At 54.0% G+C, this 22,076-nt stretch overlaps 1 protein-coding gene across 3 annotated transcripts in view; it reads left to right on the forward strand.

Moving 5' to 3' along the window:
• The window catches only part of TCF20 (transcription factor 20), an 89,601-nt gene extending 72,518 nt beyond the window's left edge, over positions 1-17,083 (forward strand). Inside the window, exons 3-6 of one of the 3 annotated variants that reach the window (XM_043439791.1) lie at positions 2,339-2,432; positions 9,218-9,267; positions 10,201-10,328; positions 15,785-15,920. In XM_043439791.1, coding sequence (XP_043295726.1) covers positions 2,339-2,432; positions 9,218-9,267; positions 10,201-10,284 — 228 coding nt within the window. In that variant the 3' untranslated portion in view covers positions 10,285-10,328; positions 15,785-15,920. Of the gene's footprint in view, positions 1-2,338; positions 2,433-9,217; positions 9,268-10,200; positions 10,329-15,784 lie in introns of all 3 variants that reach the window. The other 2 variants (XM_043439790.1, XM_043439793.1) reach the window with 2 other exon arrangements.
• Positions 17,084-22,076: the final 4,993 nt, after the last annotated feature.

Here is a 22,076-nt window from a genome sequence, read left to right on the forward strand (position 1 = left end):
TGAGGTGGGAAGGAAATGGACAATGTTCAGACCCAAGGGAATGACAAGGCTGCTCCGCTGTTGGCTGTTTGTCGGCCTGTGTCTGGCACATGGGTGTCCTTGGGTCAGGTTTGCTGAGCACTTTTGATCCAGCCACTGTTAAAAGCCTGGATTAACACATTCAACCCTCCCAACATCTCTCTGAGGTAGATCATACTATCAGGTCCACATCTGCAGATTGAAGAGACGAAGGTTAGGACTCTGACCAAGAACAGCACAAAGATGGGCAGCAGTGGAGTCACTTCACCAAGGAGTGACTTGGATTCCAGAGTCCACACCTGTAACCAAATACAGCAGGGCCTCAAGTACTGGGTCCCTTCCTGCTTGTCAGGATATTTGGACTGCAAGTTACAGAGTTAAACAAAAAAGTGTGTGTGTGTTTTAAGAAAAGTGTCCTCCTCAACATGTCTGGACACAGGTGGTCCTGGTGCTCAATTATGTCCCAGAAATCCAGGCTCTGTCCGCCGTGTCTCGCTGCAGTTCTCAGCAGGTTGGGCTCTGTCTCCCGGGCTGTCCCCTGTGGTGATGAGATGGTTGCGACAGATCTCACCATACCCTCCTCACAGAGGCCGAGTGAGAAGGCTTCCTGTTCCTTGGTAGAGGCCTAAACTTTCTCAGAAGTTCTGTTCTCTTCAGACGTTACTACCAGAAATGTTTGACACACCCGCTCCTCAGTGGCCACCAGAGCAGGGAGGGCCCGGAGCAGGAGCCCCCTGGTGGCTGACCGTCAGGGCTCCTTCAGGAGAAGGGGTGTAGCAGAAAGGGCTGTGGGTGACTGTGGAGGAGTTAGCCATGTTCCTTCTCTCTGGCTGACGACTGAGACCTGTGTTCTGAAGGCACCCTGTGGCACTGACAAGGGCTGCCTGAGACGCTGCCAACCGCCCTGGGTTTACCCTGGGCCGGAAGTCTTTATTTCTTGGCAAGGGTGTGGGGGCACGTGGTTGTCAGCACCCGGAAGGATGTCGCTCTCCAGGGCTCTCCCAGCACCCTGTTCCTACCCCGGTTGCCTCTGGAGGAGGCCAGGTGTGGTCAGCCAGGACTGGCTCTGACCGGGCGCGGGTTTCTCCCCTTCTGAGGCTCCAGGTACCTCGTCTGAGAGCGGGGCTGTCACAGACTGGTTATGACCAGACGGGGCACATGCAGCAATGCCCGCCGCGCGGTGCAGGGTGTGCTCGGGGCCGCGCTATGGCTGGCGTCCGTGTAGTTCTCCATCGGCGTCAGTGTCGGGGCGCTCGATCCAGCTCACTGTCGCCCTACTGCTGCCGCTGTGGGTTAGGAGTGTCCACTCCATGGCTCCGTCCAGGCAGGCTTCACGAACCCCCCTCAGTGAGGCGTTCCTGACTGCTGCCGGCCTGTGTGCCACATGGACCTGGAAGGGCGCCCTCTGGTCCCCTTGCCCCAGGAGGGTTGCTGTGTGTGTTGGGGGAGAAGCCATTTTCCACAAGTGGAACTGTTTATGGAGCACTTTTATTTTCCCTAGAATCAAGAACAAGCATCCACATCGTTCAGGTAGCCTCATCTATGTGGCCTCAGCCCCCAGAAGAGTCTGCGCCTTTCCTCAGTGGGGCCAGTGGGGCTCATTTCACAAATGTGATTTTTGTTGACAGGACACAGAACGAGCACGCATGGGCAGCCGCATCACACGCTAGAGGTGTGCCCCGCTGCATGAAAACCTGAACATAGGAGGAGGGGCATCTCAGTTACAGGATCATGTCTCAGCCAGAAATTCATGGCAGGTTTCCTAGTGCCTTTAAAATAGGATTTGGGTGTAAAAATACCGTGTGCACACAGGAGCCTGTATTTTCTGAAAAGAGAAATATACTTGTATTGGGCATTTGGGATAAGCAGAATAAAAATAAATTCTTCTTACAAAAATAGGAACTAGAAACTAAATTCCACTTTTAATTCTAAAAGACTTATATATAATCTACTATCGCACCCTCCTCCTACCCCAGACTTCCACAGCAGAAACGGACGGGCAGGGTCTATAAGCAGCTCACCAGAGCGGTGAGGATCGGGGGAAGGACAGGCGGACGGCGGGCGGGCAGGGCTGGGGGCCTGTGTGCTGCTCTGTTTGATTTATTTGTGAATGTTCGGGAGGCCTGGCCTGAAACGCTGCTGCTGGACGGCTTCCATGATGTGGTCAGTGAGTGGCGGTTGGAAATTGACAGCCCGCCCTGCCACCAGACTCCGGTAACCGCAGGGACACGCGCTGAGGTCTGACCGACGGGGTCTGGGGCAGGCCTGGAGGAGAGGGTGTCTGGGATGCTGACACTCCTGACTTCTTCCTCCCTTGCAGAAATGTTCCCACTGCCAGGAGGCGGGCGCCACCTTGGGCTGCTACAACAAAGGCTGCTCCTTCCGATACCATTACCCGTGTGCCATTGACGCAGGTAAGAGGGGACCACGGACCCTTGTTCAGAACATCTGAAGGGTAGGACATCCACTTTGATTCTCTGTCTTCTTTATTGTTTGTTTTGTCTCATCTAACCCTGTTCTATATGTAAATTCTGAAGGAATGCAGAGAAGGTACCAAAGATGAATTAAGTGGGATGATTTTTATAAGTTTTGTAATTCATAAAAGATTCAACTACTTAAGTGTACAATTCAGCGATTTTTACCATCGTATTCACAGTGGTGCAGGCACAAATCGCAGTTAATTTTAGAGCATTTTCATCACCTCTTAAACTCCTACCCATTGGTGGTCTCTCTTACCCTCCGCCCCCTGGCAACCACGAGTCTGCTCTATCCCCGTGGATTTGTCCATTCTGGACATTTCATGTACGTGGAATCACACAATATGTGGTCTTCATGACAGGCTTATGTATCACTTCGCTTCCAGACTCAGATTTATCCACATCACAGCATGTGTCAGTACTTCATTTTATTTTTGAACAGTATTTTATTGTAAAGATACACCATATTTTATTTATCATTCCGTTGATGCACATTTAGGTTTTCCACTTTTTTATCATGAATAGTGGTGCTGTGAACATTCATAGGCAAGTCTCTGTGTGTACTTACTGTTTTCATTTCTCTTGGGCATAAACTTAGGGGTGGTATTCTGAGGTTACATGGTAACTCTGTTTAACCGTTTGAGGAATGATCAGACCATTCTTCAAAGTGGCTGAGTCATGTTACATCCCTCCAGCAATGTGTGAGGGTTCCAGTTTCTCCATCATCACCAGCACCTGTTTTTAATCTGTCTTTTTCACCATGGCCGTCCTCATGGGCATGAAGCGGTGTCTCGTTTTGTGATTTGGGTTTGCACATCCCTAGTGGCTAATGACGTTAAGCAAATCCAGTTTATTTTTATTTTCCTGCTTATGCTGTTTGTTGCTTTTCTTACATTTAAGAACCATTGCATAATCCAAAATCACAAAGATTATATATCTATGTTTTAGTTTTAGCCCTTACTCGAGTCTTTGGTCTGTTCTGCGCTGTTTTTTGTATGTGGTGTCCAGTTCATTGCTTTCCGCATGGATCCCAGTTGTCCCAGCACCATTTGTGGGAAAGGCTACTCTTTGCTCATTCACTCACCTTGTCACCTTTGTCGAAAACCAGTTGACTGTAGATGGGTAGGCTTATTTCTGGACTCTCCAGTACCACATTGTTGCGGTCATGGTAGCTTTGTAGTAGACTTTGAAAGTGGAAAGTGTGAGTCCTCCAACTTTGTTCCTTTTTTCCAAGATTGTTTTGGCTCTTCTGGATCTTTTGCTGTTCTGTGATAAATTTTAGGATCAGCTTGTCCATTTCTGTGGGTGAGAGGGGAAACAGCCATTCAAGCTTGGATAGTGATTACCCTGATTCTGAAAATCACAGGGAGCACTGCCATCTTGGTAATAATGTATCCCTCAGTCCATGATCATGAGGTATCTGTCTTTCCATTTATTTCAGTCTTTAATTTCTTTCAATACTGTTTTGTAAATTTCAGGGTAGACGTTTTGCACTTTCTTTGTTAAATTTATTCCTAAGTATTTTTATTTTTAGTACAATTATAAATAGAATTGTTTTTTTTAAGTCAGTTTTCAGGTTCTTCACTGTGAGTGTATAGAAGTATAATTGATTGAGGTATATGTATTGATCATGGATCTTGGAACTCTGCTCAACTCACAGATTAGTTCTAATAGTGGTTTAGTGGATTTCTATAGATAAGATACGTCACCTGCAAATAGGTCGTTGTACTTCTTTTCCAGTCAGATAGATGCCTTAGTTCTCTGGCTGGATCTCCCACGTAACGCTGGATGGAAGTGACACGAGCTGGTGCGCTTGCCTTGTTTCTGACCCCTTTTGATGATAGCTGTGGGATTTTCACAGACGTTCTTGATGTAGCTGAGGAGGTTCCCTTCTGCTCCTAGTTTGATGTGTATTTTTATCATGAACTGGTGTTGGATTTTGTCAGACATTTTTCCAGGTCTCTGGAGGTAATCAGAGTGGTGTTCTGCAGTGTGACGACTGCTGAAAGAAGGACCCCTTCTGTCTGAGAAGTGCCATCCAGGGAGCAGTGCAGGAGACTTGAGTCTGACTCAGAGCTTCAGTGCCTGGGAGAATCCTCTTTCTTTCTCCTGACGCATAGCTCTTTGTTGATTGTCTTCACCAGTTACTTTTTGAGTGTTAGATGGGTCTGACACTTTCACCTAGCAGGTCGCTTATAATGCTGGCAGTCAGGATGCAGGGAGAGAAAAGGGGAAGACAGATGAGAGTGCTGACGGAGCCTGGGGGCTGAGCAGGTGACAGCCGTGCAGAGCACAGAGCACTTGGAGTCGGATCTGGCAGGCAAGGAGGAATCCAAGTTCCCCTTGACTACCCTTCACCCCGCTCACCTACATTTGCTCCTTGCCCCTCACATCCTTCTCATTGTCCCTCCTTTCCTCCTCCCTGTTCTCTTCTTTCCAGGTGTCTGTAGCGGCTGCAGCTGAAAAGAATAAGAAAGGGAATTCCCTGGCGATCCAGGGTTAGCATTCTGGGTTTTCACTGCCAGGCACCCAGGTTCCGTCCCTGGTTGGGAGCTAAGACCCCACGAGCCACACGGCACAGCCAAAAAACAAGAAAAATAGAGAAAGATAATGCTCTTAACTTTATGCTGAAGTTAGATTCTGGTGAAAGTATGTTTGCACACGCTGAAGGGCAGCTGGTGGCCAGGACCCCATGTGACCAGAGGGGAAAGTGGGCATGAGAAGGGAGCCTTGAAACGTCAGCTCAGGGAGTTTGGGTTCCGGTCTGTCCCTTCTGTCCTCTGTCCTCCTCTGCGTGTTTCCAGGTTGAATCTGAGCTGTAATTCACCTGGACCATGGTCTGGGGTGTTCTGTAGAACAGCTGCTAAATCCTTCTCCCTCAGAGCCAACCACTGCCTTTTCTCACTTTCATGATACAGTCAGGGTGCTGTCAGAATGTTTTGTTTCTTTTTCTAGTTTAAGCTTCGTGGTCTTTAAATGAAGATTTTTAAGGCTCGGGTTTTTGGCGGTGGTTTGTAAGTTCTATGAGTGAAATGCAGCAAGAATTCCTCCCCCCGTTAAGTGGCCAGTGAGCGGAGGTCTCCTGCACAGGGGCTCTGCCCAGAAGCGCCAGGTGGGCAGCAGGCAGGCCGCCTCGCCCCGCAGGTGTGCTCCCAGCGCGCACTCGGGGCTCCCAGGGGTGGAGCAGTGCTGCTCGGTAAACTTGCTGCCGTGGGGGAATGTTCTAGACCTGTACTGTCCGATACAGCAGCCATAAGCCACGTGTCACCACTGAGTGCTCGGAAGGGAGAGATTTCTTATTTTATCTTACTTCCCTTGGTGGCTGGCAGCACAGGCCTGGCGCCACCTTGGCCAGGCGGGGCGGTGGAGGTTCTCTGGGAAAGGCCCTGGGCTCTCCTCCCTCTGACGGAGGAGGCAGGGCTGACTTCGCCAGCTGAGGGTCAGGAAGTCAGTGACTTTGTCGTTGCTCTCTTTGAGCCTGTCTGTTGTAGCCTGCCAGGTAAGCTGGTAACATCTCTGTCTGGCAGAAGTTGGTGGCCAAGTGTCCAGGTAGGGGGGGCTGTCCAGGTCGGCGCCCTGGCCCTCTGGCTTTGCTGCCCCAGCCGCTGCACACTCTGCTCCTCCACACGGGGCTGGCCCCAGAGCAGCAGCTTCGCAGGGTGACCACGTCTGGGGCGTTTGTTGGTCTCTCTGATGACCTGAGTCACAGTGACCCAGAGCCCGCATCACTCTGCAGACTGATGTCTGGATCTATCCACAGTCTTCCCAGGAATTCTGTAAGTGGTGAGTCTTTGTGTCTGGAGAAGCCTTCACTGATTTCTTTTCTTCCTAATTATAAAAAAAAATAAGTCCTCTAGTCAAGTCCCCCGTCTCTGTGCAAACTAAGGAACAGTAGAGCATTTTCATCTCTGCCTTCTTGCCAGCTGCCCAAACCTTAGAAAGCCGTTGGTATTGAAGGGAAAACTTTTACCTCTGGGCGCATCTCCACGGAAACCTAAGGATCCGTGGCTCCTGCTAACCGCAGTCGCGCACTTGTGACGTCATGGTTTGCTCCCTTGTGCTGCTCGTTACGTCACAGACACGGGATTTGTCTCCCAGAGGAAGAGGAAGTAATGAGAGCAGGAGCGCCAGTGTAAAAAGGAAAGGCTGGAACGCGTTGAACGCAGCGAGCCGCAACAGAGCCCGGAGACGGAGACTGCGGTGGCTCAGCAGTAATCCCGCCCTGCGTCAAGGGTCTCGGCCAGAGGGGCTTCATGAGGAAACACAGCTGGGAATCTCACCTGCGGCCTCCCTTCCTGCAGCATTTTAAAGCTGCTCCTCTCTGCCGACTTTGATCTTGGCAGCGGGTTTAGGGCCCCTGATGGGCTCTGTGAAAGACCGGTGGCCTTGCCACTCCCTGGAGAGGAGCTGTCTGCATCACAGAAGCCAGTTCAAGGCTTTGCTTCTGCCCTCCTCCCCCTTCCTCTGGCCCCAGGAGACTGCTGCTCGGTGAGGCTGGCGGATCCCCCAGTCCCAGCCTGGTTTTGCCAGTGTGAGCACTCAGTGTCGCCCTGAGAGACTGTAGCTGAGCTGGAGACTGCCGGGGCTCGGCAGATCCCAAGGACACTAGATCCCCTTCCGTTTTCTCCACCCTAGCTGGAGCATCTGTGGGTGCACGTGGGTATCTGAGGCTCCACCTAGCTCGTTGCCAGGAGCTCAGCAGAGTCCTCTGCCCCTACGCCTAGAGAGGACTCTCAAAAGTGGAGCACCAGCCTGGGGTGTTGGTGTCTGTCTGGAAGCCACCCTGCCAGCTCAACAACCTGGTGAGTCTCTGCCGGCTTGTGTGGTGATCTGACTTCACTGTGGGAAAGTGCTGACCGGGCCCTCTGCACTGGGTAGGCCAGGGGCTCCTGGAAGCCAGTGAGCGGCCGGCGCCTGCTGCGAACCTCCCGCCCCTCTTCCCCCTCCCCTGGCGGAGGCTGGCGGGAGGCAGTCAAGAAGAGGCTCCCCGGCTCCTGGCGGAGGCTGCACTCTTCAGCCATGCTTCTCGTCCTGCCAGGAAGGGGAAGTGCATGTCCTGCAGGCCTGTGACCTCACCAGAGTGCGGAGCGCCTTTGCCTGCGTGGGAGGCCTTGCCAGAAGGTCTCGTAGATTGGTTCAGGACACTCCGTTTCCAGAAGTACCAGGCACTAGTTCCAAGTTGCCTTTAGCGCGCACTTCTAGTGTTTCATTTCTTTTCTGCTTTTAACTTCGTGGGGACATGTTTCCCACCTAGAAGCACATTTTACTAATGGTTCATCGCTGCCGGTCACTGTTCCGTGGCTGTGTGAGGACCCTCTCAGACCTCTGCCTTCCTGATGGTATCTTTTCCAACTCACACGCCCCCTCCTCAATTCTGTAAACCGCTGGGGTGGGAGGGTAGCCTCACCGCGCGTGGCCTGTGCCGTCTCTGTTGGCATGCTGCGGCCACCGCCCAGGTGAGACAAAGGCGCCTCCTTCGGGCTCCAGCTGTCTGTCCCTGCTGCCCGGGAGCTCTCTGGCCAACTGGAGCGACAGGAGCCTGGGTCACACCGTGCACTTGTGGGTTGTAAATTAGCACATTTCATTTACTGCTGTGCTGTTTGCTTGGGGGTGGGGGGTGAGGCAAAGATGAGCAGGACTTGCTGTTTCCCAAGCCCTCAGGCTTGCCTGGGGCTGAGAGGACTAAACCTGCCCAGTCCTAGGATCCTGGGACTCCAGAGCGGAGGTGGCTCAGCCAAATTGTGGGAGGGTCTCTGTTGGTTTACATAAAATGTAGAGGGCCTCAGAAGTTTCCATTTGTGTGTCCCCTTGCTTATTATTATTTCACTTGAAAGCTGTGGCTACACAGGCCACTCATCTGGACCTCGCTTTAAAGCTGAGTTAAATTGTAAATTTAGCAAGGCTAACTATGCCACCTCCTGCCATGGTGCCTGGGAGCTCGCTGAGAACGTGTGACCAGTATTAACGTCCTGCCACCACCTCTGGCTCTAGGGCTGAGGATTCACAGCCCCTCGGGGGGGTTCACTTTCCTCTGAAGCCGTGAGCGTGGCTTGCGGAGCTTCTCCAGCATCTCCATGGTTGGGGGGAGAGGGCGGCAGCAGGGCTGGGCCTGGCCTCCTTTCTGCCTCTGACCTGTGACTCGACAGGAGAAAAGAGGCCTGCAGATTCAGTGTTTCCACAAGGAAGCCTTGGCGTGGGCCTGTGGAGTGGGCTTAGCCTAGGATAAGAAATTCTAAAAAGAACATTTCACTGGAGATTGTTAAAATAACAGGATGTGATCATGGGAATACAGAAAAAATAAAATTAGTGTCACCTATAATCTTACTATCCAGAGAGTAAGGGTTTGGATACTGTCCTGTTTTGGTAGATTCCCTCTGTCCTGTTTTCTTCACACCGACACTGTGACACACGGGAGTGTGCTCGCACGCGTCTGTGTTGGAGCAGAGTCTGTCTCATCTTTTCCCCGCTCTGAAACCTTGTCTGACCGACTGATACTGCGCCATGTTGAGGTGCCCCAGGTTATTTGGGGGTATCTCTCGTGTTCCCCTATTAGAAACCACAGTGCGGGGCCCCCTACCTCCAGGTGTGACCCCGCCTGCGCCCCGCGCCCCCGGGCTTCGCCGCGCCCCCGGGCTGTGCCCCACGCCGGGCCCTCGGGCTGTGCCGCGCCCCGCGCCCCCGGGCTGCCCGCGCCGCCCCTGACCGCCGGCTCTGTCTTGCAGATTGCCTGCTCCACGAGGAGAACTTCTCGGTGAGGTGCCCCAAGCACAAGGTGAGTCAGCCTGCAGGGCCCGGGCGCGGGGGTCGGACGGGAGGGAGCCCTGTGATGTGGAGTCAGCACCGTGCGGTGGGGGCGCTGGGGAGAAGGTATTTTTTATCTGTTAAGAGAAACGCGTGAAACGCCTGGTTTCCGCCTTAGTTTAGTGGAACCCCAGACCACAGACTGGCGTGGGGTGCGGTTGGCTGCAGGCCTGGATGCAGAGCAGAGGCGTCTTCACGGACTAGAGAGAGCTGACGCCCGGCTCTCGGGGAAACACCGTCCCCGCCAGGTTCTGCTTCTGCAGGCGCAGCCCATGGTGTCTGCATTTGGTTCAAGAGTTGGTCTCTTGGTCACCTCTCAAATTTAGGAAGGGAAGAAAGATGCGGGCGGAGTGTGTGAATGGCCTGTTTCCAAGACACTACTCACGGGTGTGGAGAGGGGAGGGTGTGGAGAAGGGACCCCAGGAAGGGCTGGGCCCGTGGAGCCCTTCGCCTGGCGCTCCTGCAGCAGCGGCTCTCCTCCGGCTGAGGTCACACTGACCCCTGGTGGCCGCCGGTGCTCACAGCCTTCAGTCTGCTCAGTGGGGCCAGAAGGTGCTAGAAAGAGGTCATCCTGATGGTCTGCCCTCAAATTGCTTCTGAAGGATGCTTACTGATGCTTCTCTTTAAAAGTTATTTCCCGGGATGGATCCTTGGATCTTAGAATTTTCTCTTTATTTTTTACTTAATTTGCATTTTTATTTTTTTAAACTTCCCTTTTTGAAGGGTCACATTTTGCCTCAGTCTTTTGCCCTGTCTTGAGTATCTCCTGTATGTCGTTCAGTACTGACTCTCTGCTTTTTCTTTCCTTTTCCATGTGCGTTCCTTGCCTCACCTCCGCCTGCCCTGACCCGCACGCTCGTTCTCTGTCCCTCCTGTCTCGTCTCCTTGGCTTTGCCGGTGTCAGCCTCCCCTTCCATGCCCTGTCCCCCCCTTGCAGAACAAGACAGCGAAAGGCAGCCTCAGCACAGAGCAGTCGGAGCGGGGGTGAGGGGGGCAGTGTGCTCGTGGGAATGGAAAGTTCAGCAAGCACAGGTGAGTCGGGGCCGCCGCCCCTGCGGACTGTGAGGGGGTGTCGTGGCCTCTGCCTCCTGATCACCCGGGCCAGGAGGCACCACGGTGTCTTAATTGCATGAGGCCAACACCTGGTGGATAAAATACTTCTCCATTGTTGCTTAGCCCCCTAGAATACATGTAGAAAGATAAGGTGGGGCTTTAAAATGGTTCCATCGTCCCCTAGGGTCCAGGAGGCTCTTCCTGAAGGCAGGCCTTGGGTGGGGGTCCTGGGGGCAGCTGGCTTTCAGGACAGAGCCTCTGAGGTGGGGGCGCTTTTGCCTGCAGCCCTCGCTTTTTCCCCGTCTCAGAAAGGCTTCTCACCAGAGATCTTTTCTTTTTTAGTTTGCTTGATGTCTCTAAAGCTTGGGCTTCCCTGGTGGCTCAGCCAGAAGGAATCTGCCTGCAGTGTATGAAACGCAGGTTCCATCCCTGGGTTGGGAAGATCTCCTGGAGGAGGAAATGGCAACCCACTCCAGTATTCTTGCCTGGGAAATCCCATGGACAGAGGAGCCTGGTGGGCTACAGTCCATGGGGTCGCAAAGAGTCATAACTTAGCTACTACACCACCACAACTCTAAACCTTTGAGTGAGTTCTCCTTTGAAAAACAAAAAGTTCCCCAAGTTTTGTTATGTGAAATCTTCCCCCGCCTCCCGGTGCTATGAAAGATTCCTTTCATAAAAGTACAAAGGGAAGGACAATCCCCTCAAAGATTTAGTAGACTTTAGCACCACATTTAATTTTACTTTTAAAAATCTCAGGAGATTGAGTTGTGCTTTCTATGAGTGTGTCTGTGGGTTCGTGGTGGGGCTGGTAGCGTGTGCCTGTGAGAGCATGATTATATGACTTGGGTCTCTCAAAGCAGTGGGCCCGAAGTGCCCACCCCCACCCCGCCTTCCACATCCTCCCCCTCCTTACTGAGTCACTGAGGAAAAAGCAAAACAGATTATGAGAAGAAAAAGCAAAATGTAACTAACCTGGGGCACTTGCTTCTACAGGATGGGATGGGCAGCTGGTTGTCTCAGAAATGTTCATTAAGGGATTATCTCTCTTCAGGTGAGGGCATCTGTGTTTATTCCAGGCGTCTGTGACCCACGCACAGGTGTGCAAGGCCTGGCTCTCTGGGGCAGCACTGTGTGCCTGAGCATCTGGAATGTTCCCTCCCCCTTGTTACAAATCTTCCCCGGGGGTAGTGCAGGAGACAGGAGACTCAGGTTCGATCCCTGGGTACAGAAGATTCCCTGGAGGAGGGCATGGCCACCCACTCTTACCTGAAAAATCCCATGGACAGAGGAGCCTAGAGGGCTACAGTCAGTGGGGTTGCAAAAAGTCAGACAGGACTGAGCATCCGTGTTACAAGGGGTGGGAGTCTGCCTAAAATTCATCTGGGACGTGGCAGTTTTCATCTGGGAAGTAACTTGTTTCTTAGGTGGGTCCCGGTACCAGCCTCCAGAGAAGGCCCTCTGCTGGGTGACGAGCCCGTGAGGGTTACAGTGCTCTCATGAACGTGTCCAGTGAGGACTCCACGCTCTCTCTCTTCTTTCCTGCTCTTCTGGGGCACAGGGGTGGGAGGCTGGCCACCCCGGGGAGCTCCCCACGTTTCTAGAACCCACGGGGTCCAGTGACCCTCAGGCAGCAGCAGTCTGGGGGTTTCCAGGCCCTTCTGTGTGTCCCTGTTTCTGGGCGGCTCTGCCACCTTCCCAGCCCCAGTGTTTAGAGCTGCTTGGGGCGGAGGCCACGGGGAGTGTTCCCGGAAGTGTCCGGGGAGTGTTCCCGGAAGTGTCCGGGAAGAGCTGGCTGGGGGAGAACCACGGGTTACCTGGGGCCTTTTGGTCCTGTCCTGGAGTCCCAGCCTGTGTTTGAGAAAAATAGGAAGTCTGGGCCCAGTTTCCTCTTGGAAATTTTAATTTTGTTCATCCTCTCTGCCCATTCTTGGGCGCTGCCAGCTGCCAGAGCCCTCGGCTCTCACAGGGCAACAAGCCTCATGGCCCATTGCTCACAGGGTTGGTGTTGCTGTCATGTTTATACCAAAGAAATGAGGCGCCGAGTGATTAAGTGGCCTGTCTCTCAGTTTGGGGTTGTTTCAAGTCTGTTGAGGTCAGGCCTTTCCCTCTTAGAGGGAAGGGAGGGACAGAACGCCGTCTCATCCCCCTGAAGTGCTTGTCATGTCAGGGCAGGGCCCTTCCGGGTTGGCCCCTCAGCCCTCTGCAGGTGGCGGGAAGCCCCAGCGTGAGGGACAGACGCAGCCCCTCCCCTCAGGGAGCATTCACCTTGGGGTCTGTGCTGCGGGCGCAGATCCACCATCACACGGTGGGGAAGGGGCAGCGATGATTCCTGTGTGGAGACTGCAGTGTGACAGGGTCAGCCCACTCAGCGTCTCTGTGCTTCGGTTTCTCCTTCTATGAAAAGAGGACTGACAGTGGCCAACCTTGTGAGGGTTCCATGAAGAAATGTCTCCACCGTGCCTGGTGCAGCCCTGTCTGGCAGAAAACCCCTGGGCTGGGGGCGCGGGGATGCGAGCTCTCATCTCCCACTGCCGCGAGAGGCACCTGGCGCTAGTCCCTCACCAGGCCAGCTGTGCCCGGAAGGAAAGGTTGGTGGGCGGCCCTCTCCCTGGCTCAGGGCAGCTAGTGGACGGGGCTCCTCACCCGGCCCCTGTTCTCATCGGCAGTAGACACGGGGACTCCATTCCCACCCGGCCCCCACCCCGTGGGCAGGAAGCTGTGACCTCCATCCAGCTCTGCCTTGGCCTGGGTGCCAGGTTAGTGCCTGGGATCATGTCCCAGGTCCCCCTTCCCTCCCACCCCACGGCCCCGCACGCTCTGCACCGGCTCCTGTCTCCGCAACTTGAGGTTCCCGCTGCCTGTAGGGCCAAGTGCAGCTCCTCAGCTCACCTCCGAAGGCCCTGGGGTCACCTCCTCTGACTCCTCAGCCCACACTCGGCTCCCCGGGCCGCGGCGCTGTGCCTCGTCTCCGCTCTGGGTCTCAGCTTCAGGGCATGTCCTCAGAGCAGCCTTCCCAGTCCCCGTGTCCCCACTCTGCCACCTCCCTGGCGTCACCACGCTTTCGAGTCGCTGTCATGTTCACATACAGTCTGCGTCTCCACTCGACTGTCCTCCCATGAGGACAGGGCGGCTGTCTCGGCCTCTTCAGGCACTGACTCGGGATCAGGGGGGACGGGGCACGCATGGCGGTTCCTGTCCTCATGGGGCGGCCCAGTGACGAGGGTGCTGACTTGACGGTGTCGGGCGGGCGCAGGCTCCTCACGTGCTCCCCAGCAGCCTCGGGTCTCAGCTTACAAAGGCGAGGGCAGCCTCAGCCAGGCGGGGGGCCCGCCCAGGTCCAGGCAGCTGAGGTGAAGCTGAAAGGCAGCAGAAAGAGGCTGATGGGAACGCTTGGGCCTGGGATGAAGGCCCAATCGTTGCCGACAGCCGAACATGCCGGCGCCTCCACAGAGAAGAGAGCGGCCTCAGCACAGAGGGCCGCCCGCTCTCTCAGGGGCCACGGCTCTGCCCGGGTGCTGCCTCCGCAGCCCCGTCCGGCACCTTTGGACAAGACCTGCAGTGATGGCGGCTCCGAGGCAGAGTCCCAGGGGCCCAGTCAGAAGAGCTTTGTGGCCGTGAGCCCCAGGCCCAAGTCTGACCAGCCCGGGGCTTTGGGCTGCACAGGGCCCCCTCTCAGGGCCTTGTCTCCAAGATAACGGGGCGGGGTGGGGGGCAGGCCTCCCAGCGTTCCAGTGAAGTAGTGTCTGTAGGGCTCCTGGCAGAGTGCCTGGCTCCTACTAGATGTTTCAAGAGGTTTCTTCCCATTCTTCCTACTAAAGGAATAGTTTTTAGGAATAACAGAGACATTAGGGTCTCATTGTATTCAGGGAACCAGGAGTTTGGGCCTGTCAAGTATCAGATCCTGGGGATGTCCCTGCAGGGAAGGCCGGAGGCTGGGTGCAGGCAGGGGTGTGGATGGGCCACAGTGGCACCAAGGGAAGGAGTCCAGGCCAGCAGCCTGCAGAGCCCGCCAGCCAGGCAGACCCTGGTGCCGAGACCACCTGCGTTCTGGGGGGTGCGGGCCGGAGACTGCCAAGCGCTGCGGAGAGGGCAGACCCCGCCCTGGCCCTTGCTCCACAAGCCGAGCTTTTGCAGAATGTGAGGGCACCTGTCCTCTGTTCCTGCCGTGGCCCACATCCCTGGCAAGATTTGACCCCTTTGGTTCTTGTTTGAGGCGCCCTGCCAGCCCTTCCCTGGTATCACTTTGACAGAGGGCCTTTGGTTCCTGGGGTGACACCAGAGAAGGCTGCTTCTCCCCTTTTCCTGGCAGCCTCAGTGCTGGGGGAGGGGGCTCTGGGGTGACCCCTGGGTGCAAGGGAAGCCACACTGTGGCCTGTGGCAGGATTGCTCAGCTCCTGGTCCAGGCAGCCAGAGGCCCAGGGTTTGCTTTTACCTGAGGGCGGTGACACTGTCCTGCTGTCCCTGCAAGTCTCTTACTGTTTGTTCATGTTTTCTGCCAAGCAGTTAGGAATCTCTTTCTGGCAATGGCGGGTGGGATGTCTGTTCTTAACTCATATACACAGGCTAGCCTAAACAAGTTTGTGTATTAGTAAGTTTTACATAAGCAGAAAAGGGACTGGTGATGCCTGGGTTTTCCTGAGGTTTATTGGTTGGTGGAGGGCACCGGAAAGGGTTTGAGGAAGAAGCCAGGTGAGCCCCCCTCCCCACACGTGGCTCTTGGCTTAATTTTTCTGGACTGGATTCCTTGGAAACTGCTGTGTCTCTGAGATCTTTGCATATGTAAGGACCCATGAAGTATCCTGAGGATGCCCTTGGTACAAGCCTGCATACCCTCCGTGGTCACCAGGAGAGTCTTCCTAAGCCTGGAGCCCAGGCCGGAAGGAGAGACAGACGCCAGTGGCAGGGCCTGGGGCGCCCCAGAGGATGACCTGAGAGCCACCCTCCCCAGAGCTCCCAGGAGTGTTCGCTGTTAGGTGTGAGAGCCGCCTGTGGCTGGAGGCGACCCGGGCGTGGTCCTGAGCTGGTTCTTCCACATCGGCCACCTCTGTGAGCACAGGTCCCCGGGCCCTCGTGCTGAGTCCTGCTTTGGGCTGCAGGGGGCAGCGTCCGAGCAAGGCTCACCCCAAGAGCTGCCCCACTGCGGGCAGCCCCACCTCCGGGGTCAGGGGAGTCTCTCCTGGTCTCGGCTCCCTCCACAGCCCTGGGGACGGGCAGTCTGGGTCCATTCCCGGTGCGGCTGGCCAGGTCATTGCCGCCTCTGCCCTGTTTCAGGCCCAGGGACACACACCCGGCTCCACCATGGGCCCTGGGTGTCTCCGGGGCCGGCTGCCGGACCCTGCAGAGTCCCCCACCCCAGCGCCACCACAGAGCTGGGGCTGTGGGCTACAGCAGCAGCAGAGGTTCCCAGCACCCAGTGTCTGTCTGTCTTGCAGGTGAGACTGTGGAGATGAGAAGGTGGTGGACACTCGTGACGGAATGGAAACGGTCCTCCTGTGCAGCCACACCCCACCCCGCCCCACCCCGCGTGCCTGCCCTCGCCAGCACTTCCTTCCTAAGTTCTTACATCACTCTCAAACCGGTGACACCACAGGAAAGAAAGACCCAAGAAGTTGGAATGGCTGTTTCCATGGACACAATCTCCATAGTGACAGTGTGGGGGGAGGGGGGAGGGGTGGGATGATGGGAAAGGGTGGGGGGAATTAAAAGGGAGGGATAAAAATATATATATATAAATCTATTTTTAGTCTGGAAAGACTTTGTTTAAATGAAAGGTGCGCTATCCCTTTTGATTCTATTTTAAAATTATCTAGTTAAAGAACTCCAAATTTGTTCCAATAACGTGAAATTTAAATGTGAAATTGAACCGAACAAACTCTGATCTCACAAGGACAGGGGTGGCTTAGATCCTTGGCCCAGCTCACACAATTCAGAGACTCTAGACCTGGGGTTGGAAGGACAGACGAACTACACCAAACCATGTCTTTGTCAGTAATTTGTCTCAAAAGTGGGAAGGTCGAGGGGGAGGGAAGTGGGGGATGGTCCATGTTTTCAAGAATGGGAGAATGATGTTTAAACACAAAAATAAATCTTTTTCATTTCCAGAAACACTATTTATTTATTATTTTTTAAATTTTTATTATTTTTTTTTTCGGGGGGGGGGGGCGGGACATTGGCGGATGCCCCAAGGCGGAGGCCCCACGGTCACAACTGTGTCCTGGGTCCTTGGCCGGTGAGAGCCCCGAGCATCCCACCAAAGCGGCTTGGCCGGCAGGATCAAGGGATGGCCACCCCTGGGCACGTTCCAGGCAGCTGTTGTGCCCTGACCCCCAGGGCGGACGGGACAAACCTGAGCCGTAGGAGTGGACACAGGGAGGGGCGGTGTCAGGTGTGGTCACGTGGGGTAAGCTGACCAGGAGCACCCACTCCACCCTTCTTTTGCTTTCATTTTTATAAAAGAAAAGGGAGCCTGTCAGTTGAGCAGCCCCACGCTACATGATTCTCTATGTTGTGTTGCTTTGTTTTGTTTTGTAAATTGTATAATTTTTAAATATCTGAGTTTTAAAAAAAGAAAAAAGTACAAAAAAAAAATCTTGTTAAGGCCTTAAGAAGGGGTTAGTGCATCTTTCAGGGGTCACTCTGCCATGGGGATAAAATAGCTGTTTCACAAACAGTTTTATTTAAAAAACAAAACAAAAAAAATCAAAAAAATAATAAACTTCATTTTAACCTTGTTTCCTTTTTTGTTTGAAGCAAACGCGTCTCTTTCTCCTCCCATCCCAGCCCCTAGGCTGGCTCTGGTTCTGCTGCAGAGGTGGCTGCCATCAGACTGGCCCAGCCACCCAGGCCTCCCGCAGGCCCAGGGCCCTTGCAGCAGACCCTGGAATGATCCCAACCAAGGACAGTTCTAGCCGCTCAGCCTGGCGGGTGGAACTCAGCCGCGTGTGTGAGAATAGCCAGATTACTTAAGTTGAGAGGAGGACAAAATTCCAATCAACGTGAATTTTAAAGCTTATTAAAAAATAATGCAATGTTAATGGACTTTGTTTTGTTTTAGAGAACAGAAACACTGGAAGGAATGTTGTGAAGTAGAAATAAGCAATTATAAATGAGTTCTGGTGTGCTTATCAGTTTGAGGCTGCAGAAATGGCAGATTAATTTTGCTATAATGGCTCCATCCAGCAGTGTGGTCCATTTCTCATTTTCCTCCAGCAGGATGGAGGTGTGGGTGGGTGTGCCGTGTGGGCCACGGAACCTGCATAGGAATGATGGCTTTTTATTTCCCTGGCATCCCGTCTGGTCTTGGCATTAACACAGTTCAGATGAGATTGAGAGATTGCAGGTGGTGGGCTTAAACCACAAACCTTGAACGTATCTTCAGGAAAATACTTTCCTGACAGCAGATGGTTGGTTCTTCATTTTGCCTTTTTTTAACTCTTTTGACTGGGCTGATGATACTTTGAGTAAAACACTGGTGATGGTCCCTCAAACTGGCTCCTGAAATGACCGTTCACTAGGGAGTGGCCCTGCTCCACGCCTCACTCCCAACTCTAGCTTTCCAGCTTCTGCAGGAAGCCTCAACTGTTCATGGGCATTTCAACTCCTGCCACTCTTGAGTTCTTTGTATTTTTTGGACAGACTTTTATTTCTAGAGCAGTTTTAGGTTCATTGCAATGTTGAGCAGAAGGTACAGAGATGCCCCATGTATCCTCTGCCCCCCCACACATGCACAGCCTCCCCCAGTATCAATGTTCCCCACCAGAGCAGTGCCTTTGCTTTGGTGAACTTGCATCAACACATCATTGCCATCCACAGCCCATAGTTTATGTTGGGGTTCACTCTTAGTGGTGTGCGCTCTGAGTTTGGACAGATGTACAATGACATGGGTTTGCTGTTGTTCAATCATTAAGTCCTGCCCAACTCTGCAGCCTCATGGACTGTTGCCCGCCAGGCTCCTCTGTCCATGGGATTTCCCAGGCAAGAACACTGGAGTGAGCTGCCATTTCCTTCTCCAGGGGATCTTTTGACTCCAGGGTTCAAACCCACATCTCCTGCGTTGGCAGGCAGATTCTTTACCTCTGAGCCCACCAGGGAAGCCCATAATGACATGTACACACCAATAGTATCATACAGAGCAGCTTCACTGCAGTAAAAATTCTTTGTGCTCCATCTCTCTATCCCTACCTCCTCTTAACCCCTGGCAACCACGGATCTTGTACTATGTCCATAGTTTTTGTCTTTTCCAGAATGTCATATGGTTGGAGTTACACAGTTTGTAGCCTTTTCACATTGGTTTCTTTCATTTGGTAATAGGCATTTAAGGTTCCTCCATGTCTTTCCATGGCACGATAGCTCGTTTCTTTTTGTCGTTCAGTTGCTCAGAGTCCGACTCTTTGTGATGCCATGGACTGCAGCACCCCAGGCTTCCCTGTCCTTCACAATCTCCCAGAGTTTGCTGAAACTCATGTCCATTGAGTCAGTGAGACCATCAAATTATCTCATCCTCTGTCATCCCCTTCTGCTCTCAATCTTTCCCAGCATCAGAGTCTTTTCCAATGAGTTGGCTCTTCACATCAAGTGGCCAAAGTATTGAAGCTTCAACTTCAGCATCAGTCCTTCCAATGAATATTCAGGGTTGATTTCCTTTAGGACTGACTGGCCCCTTGCTGTCCAAGAGACACTGTTCTCCAGCACCACAGTTTAAAAGCATCAGTTCTTCAGCACTCAGCCCTCTTTATGGTCCAACTCTCACATCCACACATGACTACTTGGAAAACCATAGCTTTGATTATATGGACATTTGTTGGCAAAGTGATGTCTCTGTTTGAATACACTGTCTAGGTTTGTCATAGCTTTTCTTCAAAGAAGCAAGCATCTTTTACTTTCGTGGCTACGGTCACATCTGCAGTGATTTTGGAGCCCAAGGAAATAAAAGTGTCGCTGTGTCAGTTTTTTTCCCCATTTACCATGAAGTGATGGGAGTGTCATGAGCTTAGTGTTCTGGATGTTGAGTTTTAAGCTTTTTCACTCTCTTTCACCTTTAAGAGGCTCAGTTTCTCTTGAATGTTCTGTTGCCTGGATGCACCCCAGTTTATCCATTCACCTACTGGAAGACAGTTGTTCCACTCTTAAGCAATTATGAATAAAACTGCTATAAACACAAGTGTGCAGGGTTTGTTTTTCTTTTCTTTTTTAATAAGCAACTGCCAAACTGTCTTCCAAAGTGGCTGCCCCAGTCTGCATTCCCACACACCCGCAGGGAATGAGAGTTCACCCTTGTCGGAGTTGGGTGGTGTCGGTGTTCTGGATTTTGACCATTCTATGATAGGTGTGCAGTGTTGGTGTATTTTTGAAGAGTTACGTTTTTAAACCACGATTCAAAAACACAAGGTTAGGGTGACCACCTTAACCAATAAGTAGCCTGCGGCAAGTTCACATTGCGCAGGCAAGCTCCAGAACTTTCCCGTCGTGCCCAGCCCAGTTCCCAGAAAATCCCAGGAATCGGCCTGCACCCCGCGGCTCCCGGCCCCGCCCCCCGTTGTCCGCCGGCGGATTTGCAGGCGCGGTCGCTGCCTGGACCCCAGCGGGCGGTACCGGAGTCAGGTGAGACCGCTGGGCCCCGCCGGACCCCGCACCGGCAGCGGGAGCCGTCTCTCACTCCTCCCGCCCCCCAGGCAGGAGCGGGAACTAAGCGGGTGTCTGCCGCAGGGGCGGGGGGGGTGGGTGAGCGAAATGCCACCAACTTTCCCCGCGCCCTCGCTGGGCACTGCAGCTCCTCACCTGCTTTCCAGGGAGCTTCCTCCGCATCGCCTTGGGGGCCCAGGGCTGGGTCTCCGCGCCGGGGGCTCAGGCCTGGAGCGCTGCTCGCCCGCCATCTTGCTGACGTCTCCCCGGACTCAGGCCCAGGTCCGGGGCTCGGAGGCTCCTTCCCTGCCGGGGCCAACACCTGCGGCCCCGAGGTGTGTGGGGGGGGGGGGGGAGAAGGAGCGGGGAGGGGTGCCCATCCCTCCAACACCAGCCGCTTCACCAGAGCAGAAGCCAGCAAGGGCCGCTTGAGCACGTTTCTAAAACAGTAAGCCTGCAGGAACTTAAATGCTGGGCCTCGGGCCTCATAGAAGTTTATTTCCGCTGTAGAGCAGTGGTCCAGAGCCTGAGTTTTGAGATCGACCCTAATGGTGCCCTATGACTTTGACCCACTGCTGTGACTCCTGAGATGGTGCTTTGGGAATCATAAAGCCGCCTATCTTACAGAGGGTGGGGAGGATGGGGGTCAACAGCAGTGCCTGGCGTGTGAGTGCAGGGTAATCCAAGGCTACGATTGCACAATGATTGAAACAGGCCGTTGGCCTCACGATTGAGGTGTTCGTCAAGGCCACCCTGTCCTGGACTAGAGCCCCCCCATCCCCGGTGTTTGGAGGGCACTGCCTGAATTACAAGCATATCTGTTAACTGCCCTCATACGTCCATTAGGGTGACTGTTTGCAGAAGGCATGACGCAAAACAAAGGGTAGATGGGGGCAGTTTAACGGGGCCACTGTGACAAAGCTGTGATGGCCATCCTGCCAGCCCCACCAGTACCACCAGACTCTGGCCGTCCAGGGCGGAAGATTGCTGCCCATGGGGACAGAAACCTTCAACTGAGGTCAGATGGGAGACCACCGGCTGGCTCTGAGAAGTCCCCAGGGCTCCCCACGGGTCTTCCCCTCTTGGTCTTTTTTTTTTTTTTAATTTTTATTTATTTATTTTTTTTGTTAGTTGGAGGCTAATTACTTCACAACATTTCAGTGGGTTTTGTCATACATTGATATGAATCAGCCATGGATTTACACGTATTCCCCATTCCGATCCCCCCTCCCACCTCCCCCCTCTTGGTCTTTTCAGTGGCCTCAAAGCTGGTCTCTCTGCCTCCTTGAGGCCCGAGAACCTGAGTTTCCCACGATCCAGTCCCTGCCAGACTAAAAGCCCCGCCTGGAGCGGCCACCGTCCTGCTGCTTCGCAGTGGTGCCTTAACCCCACAGTCAGGTTACCTCGGTTTGCAGTCCCAAGCCACCCGAGGTCCTCCACGTTTTCCCAGAAAGTCTACTCCAGCCTGGGGAAACGTCCCCGCAGCCCTCAAAGCCCTCCCTGCCCCTGCTGGCCTGGTGCGTCACCTCCCTAGCTCCCACTCCTGCTCTTGGTCGTGAGCACTTTGAAGCAGGGGCCCACCCTCACCATCCCTCCACCCAGCCCAGCAACCAGCACGGGATGTGTCCCGATAGAGTGGGATAGAACGGAATCCAGGCCTTGGCCAAGGCAAGACGCAGGAAAGGCTGGATAAACTGAGGAAGGGCAGTTGGGCCCCAGCCAGCCCCACCGCTGGCCCCCGGCCTGGCAGGAGCGTGGGGATGTGGGAATTTGGAAGGGGAGGAGCCGCTTGCACAAGCCAAGCCGGGATTGCAAATGTTGACGACCCACACCTGGAGACCACAAGCATCTGTCCTGTCCAAGGCAACCTGGGAAGAACAGGTCCTCTCACAGTTGGGGGGTGGGGTGCGAGGGAGGGAACAGGGTAAGGGGGTACAGGATGGCAGAGCGCCTCCTGCAGGCTCTCAGTGAGCTAGGGGAGAGCCTCCAGGACCCTCAACTACTCCAGCTGTGTTCAGAAAGAAAGGTTGCCTCACATACTCGGGATCGGGGTGGGGGGGTGGGGGTGGGGGAGGGGGGCGGTGCAAGGGACTTGACCCCTGC

The sequence above is a fragment of the Cervus canadensis genome, chromosome 21 (genome assembly GCF_019320065.1).
Source record: "Cervus canadensis isolate Bull #8, Minnesota chromosome 21, ASM1932006v1, whole genome shotgun sequence".
In the NCBI taxonomy this organism is placed as follows: domain Eukaryota; kingdom Metazoa; phylum Chordata; class Mammalia; order Artiodactyla; family Cervidae; genus Cervus; species Cervus canadensis.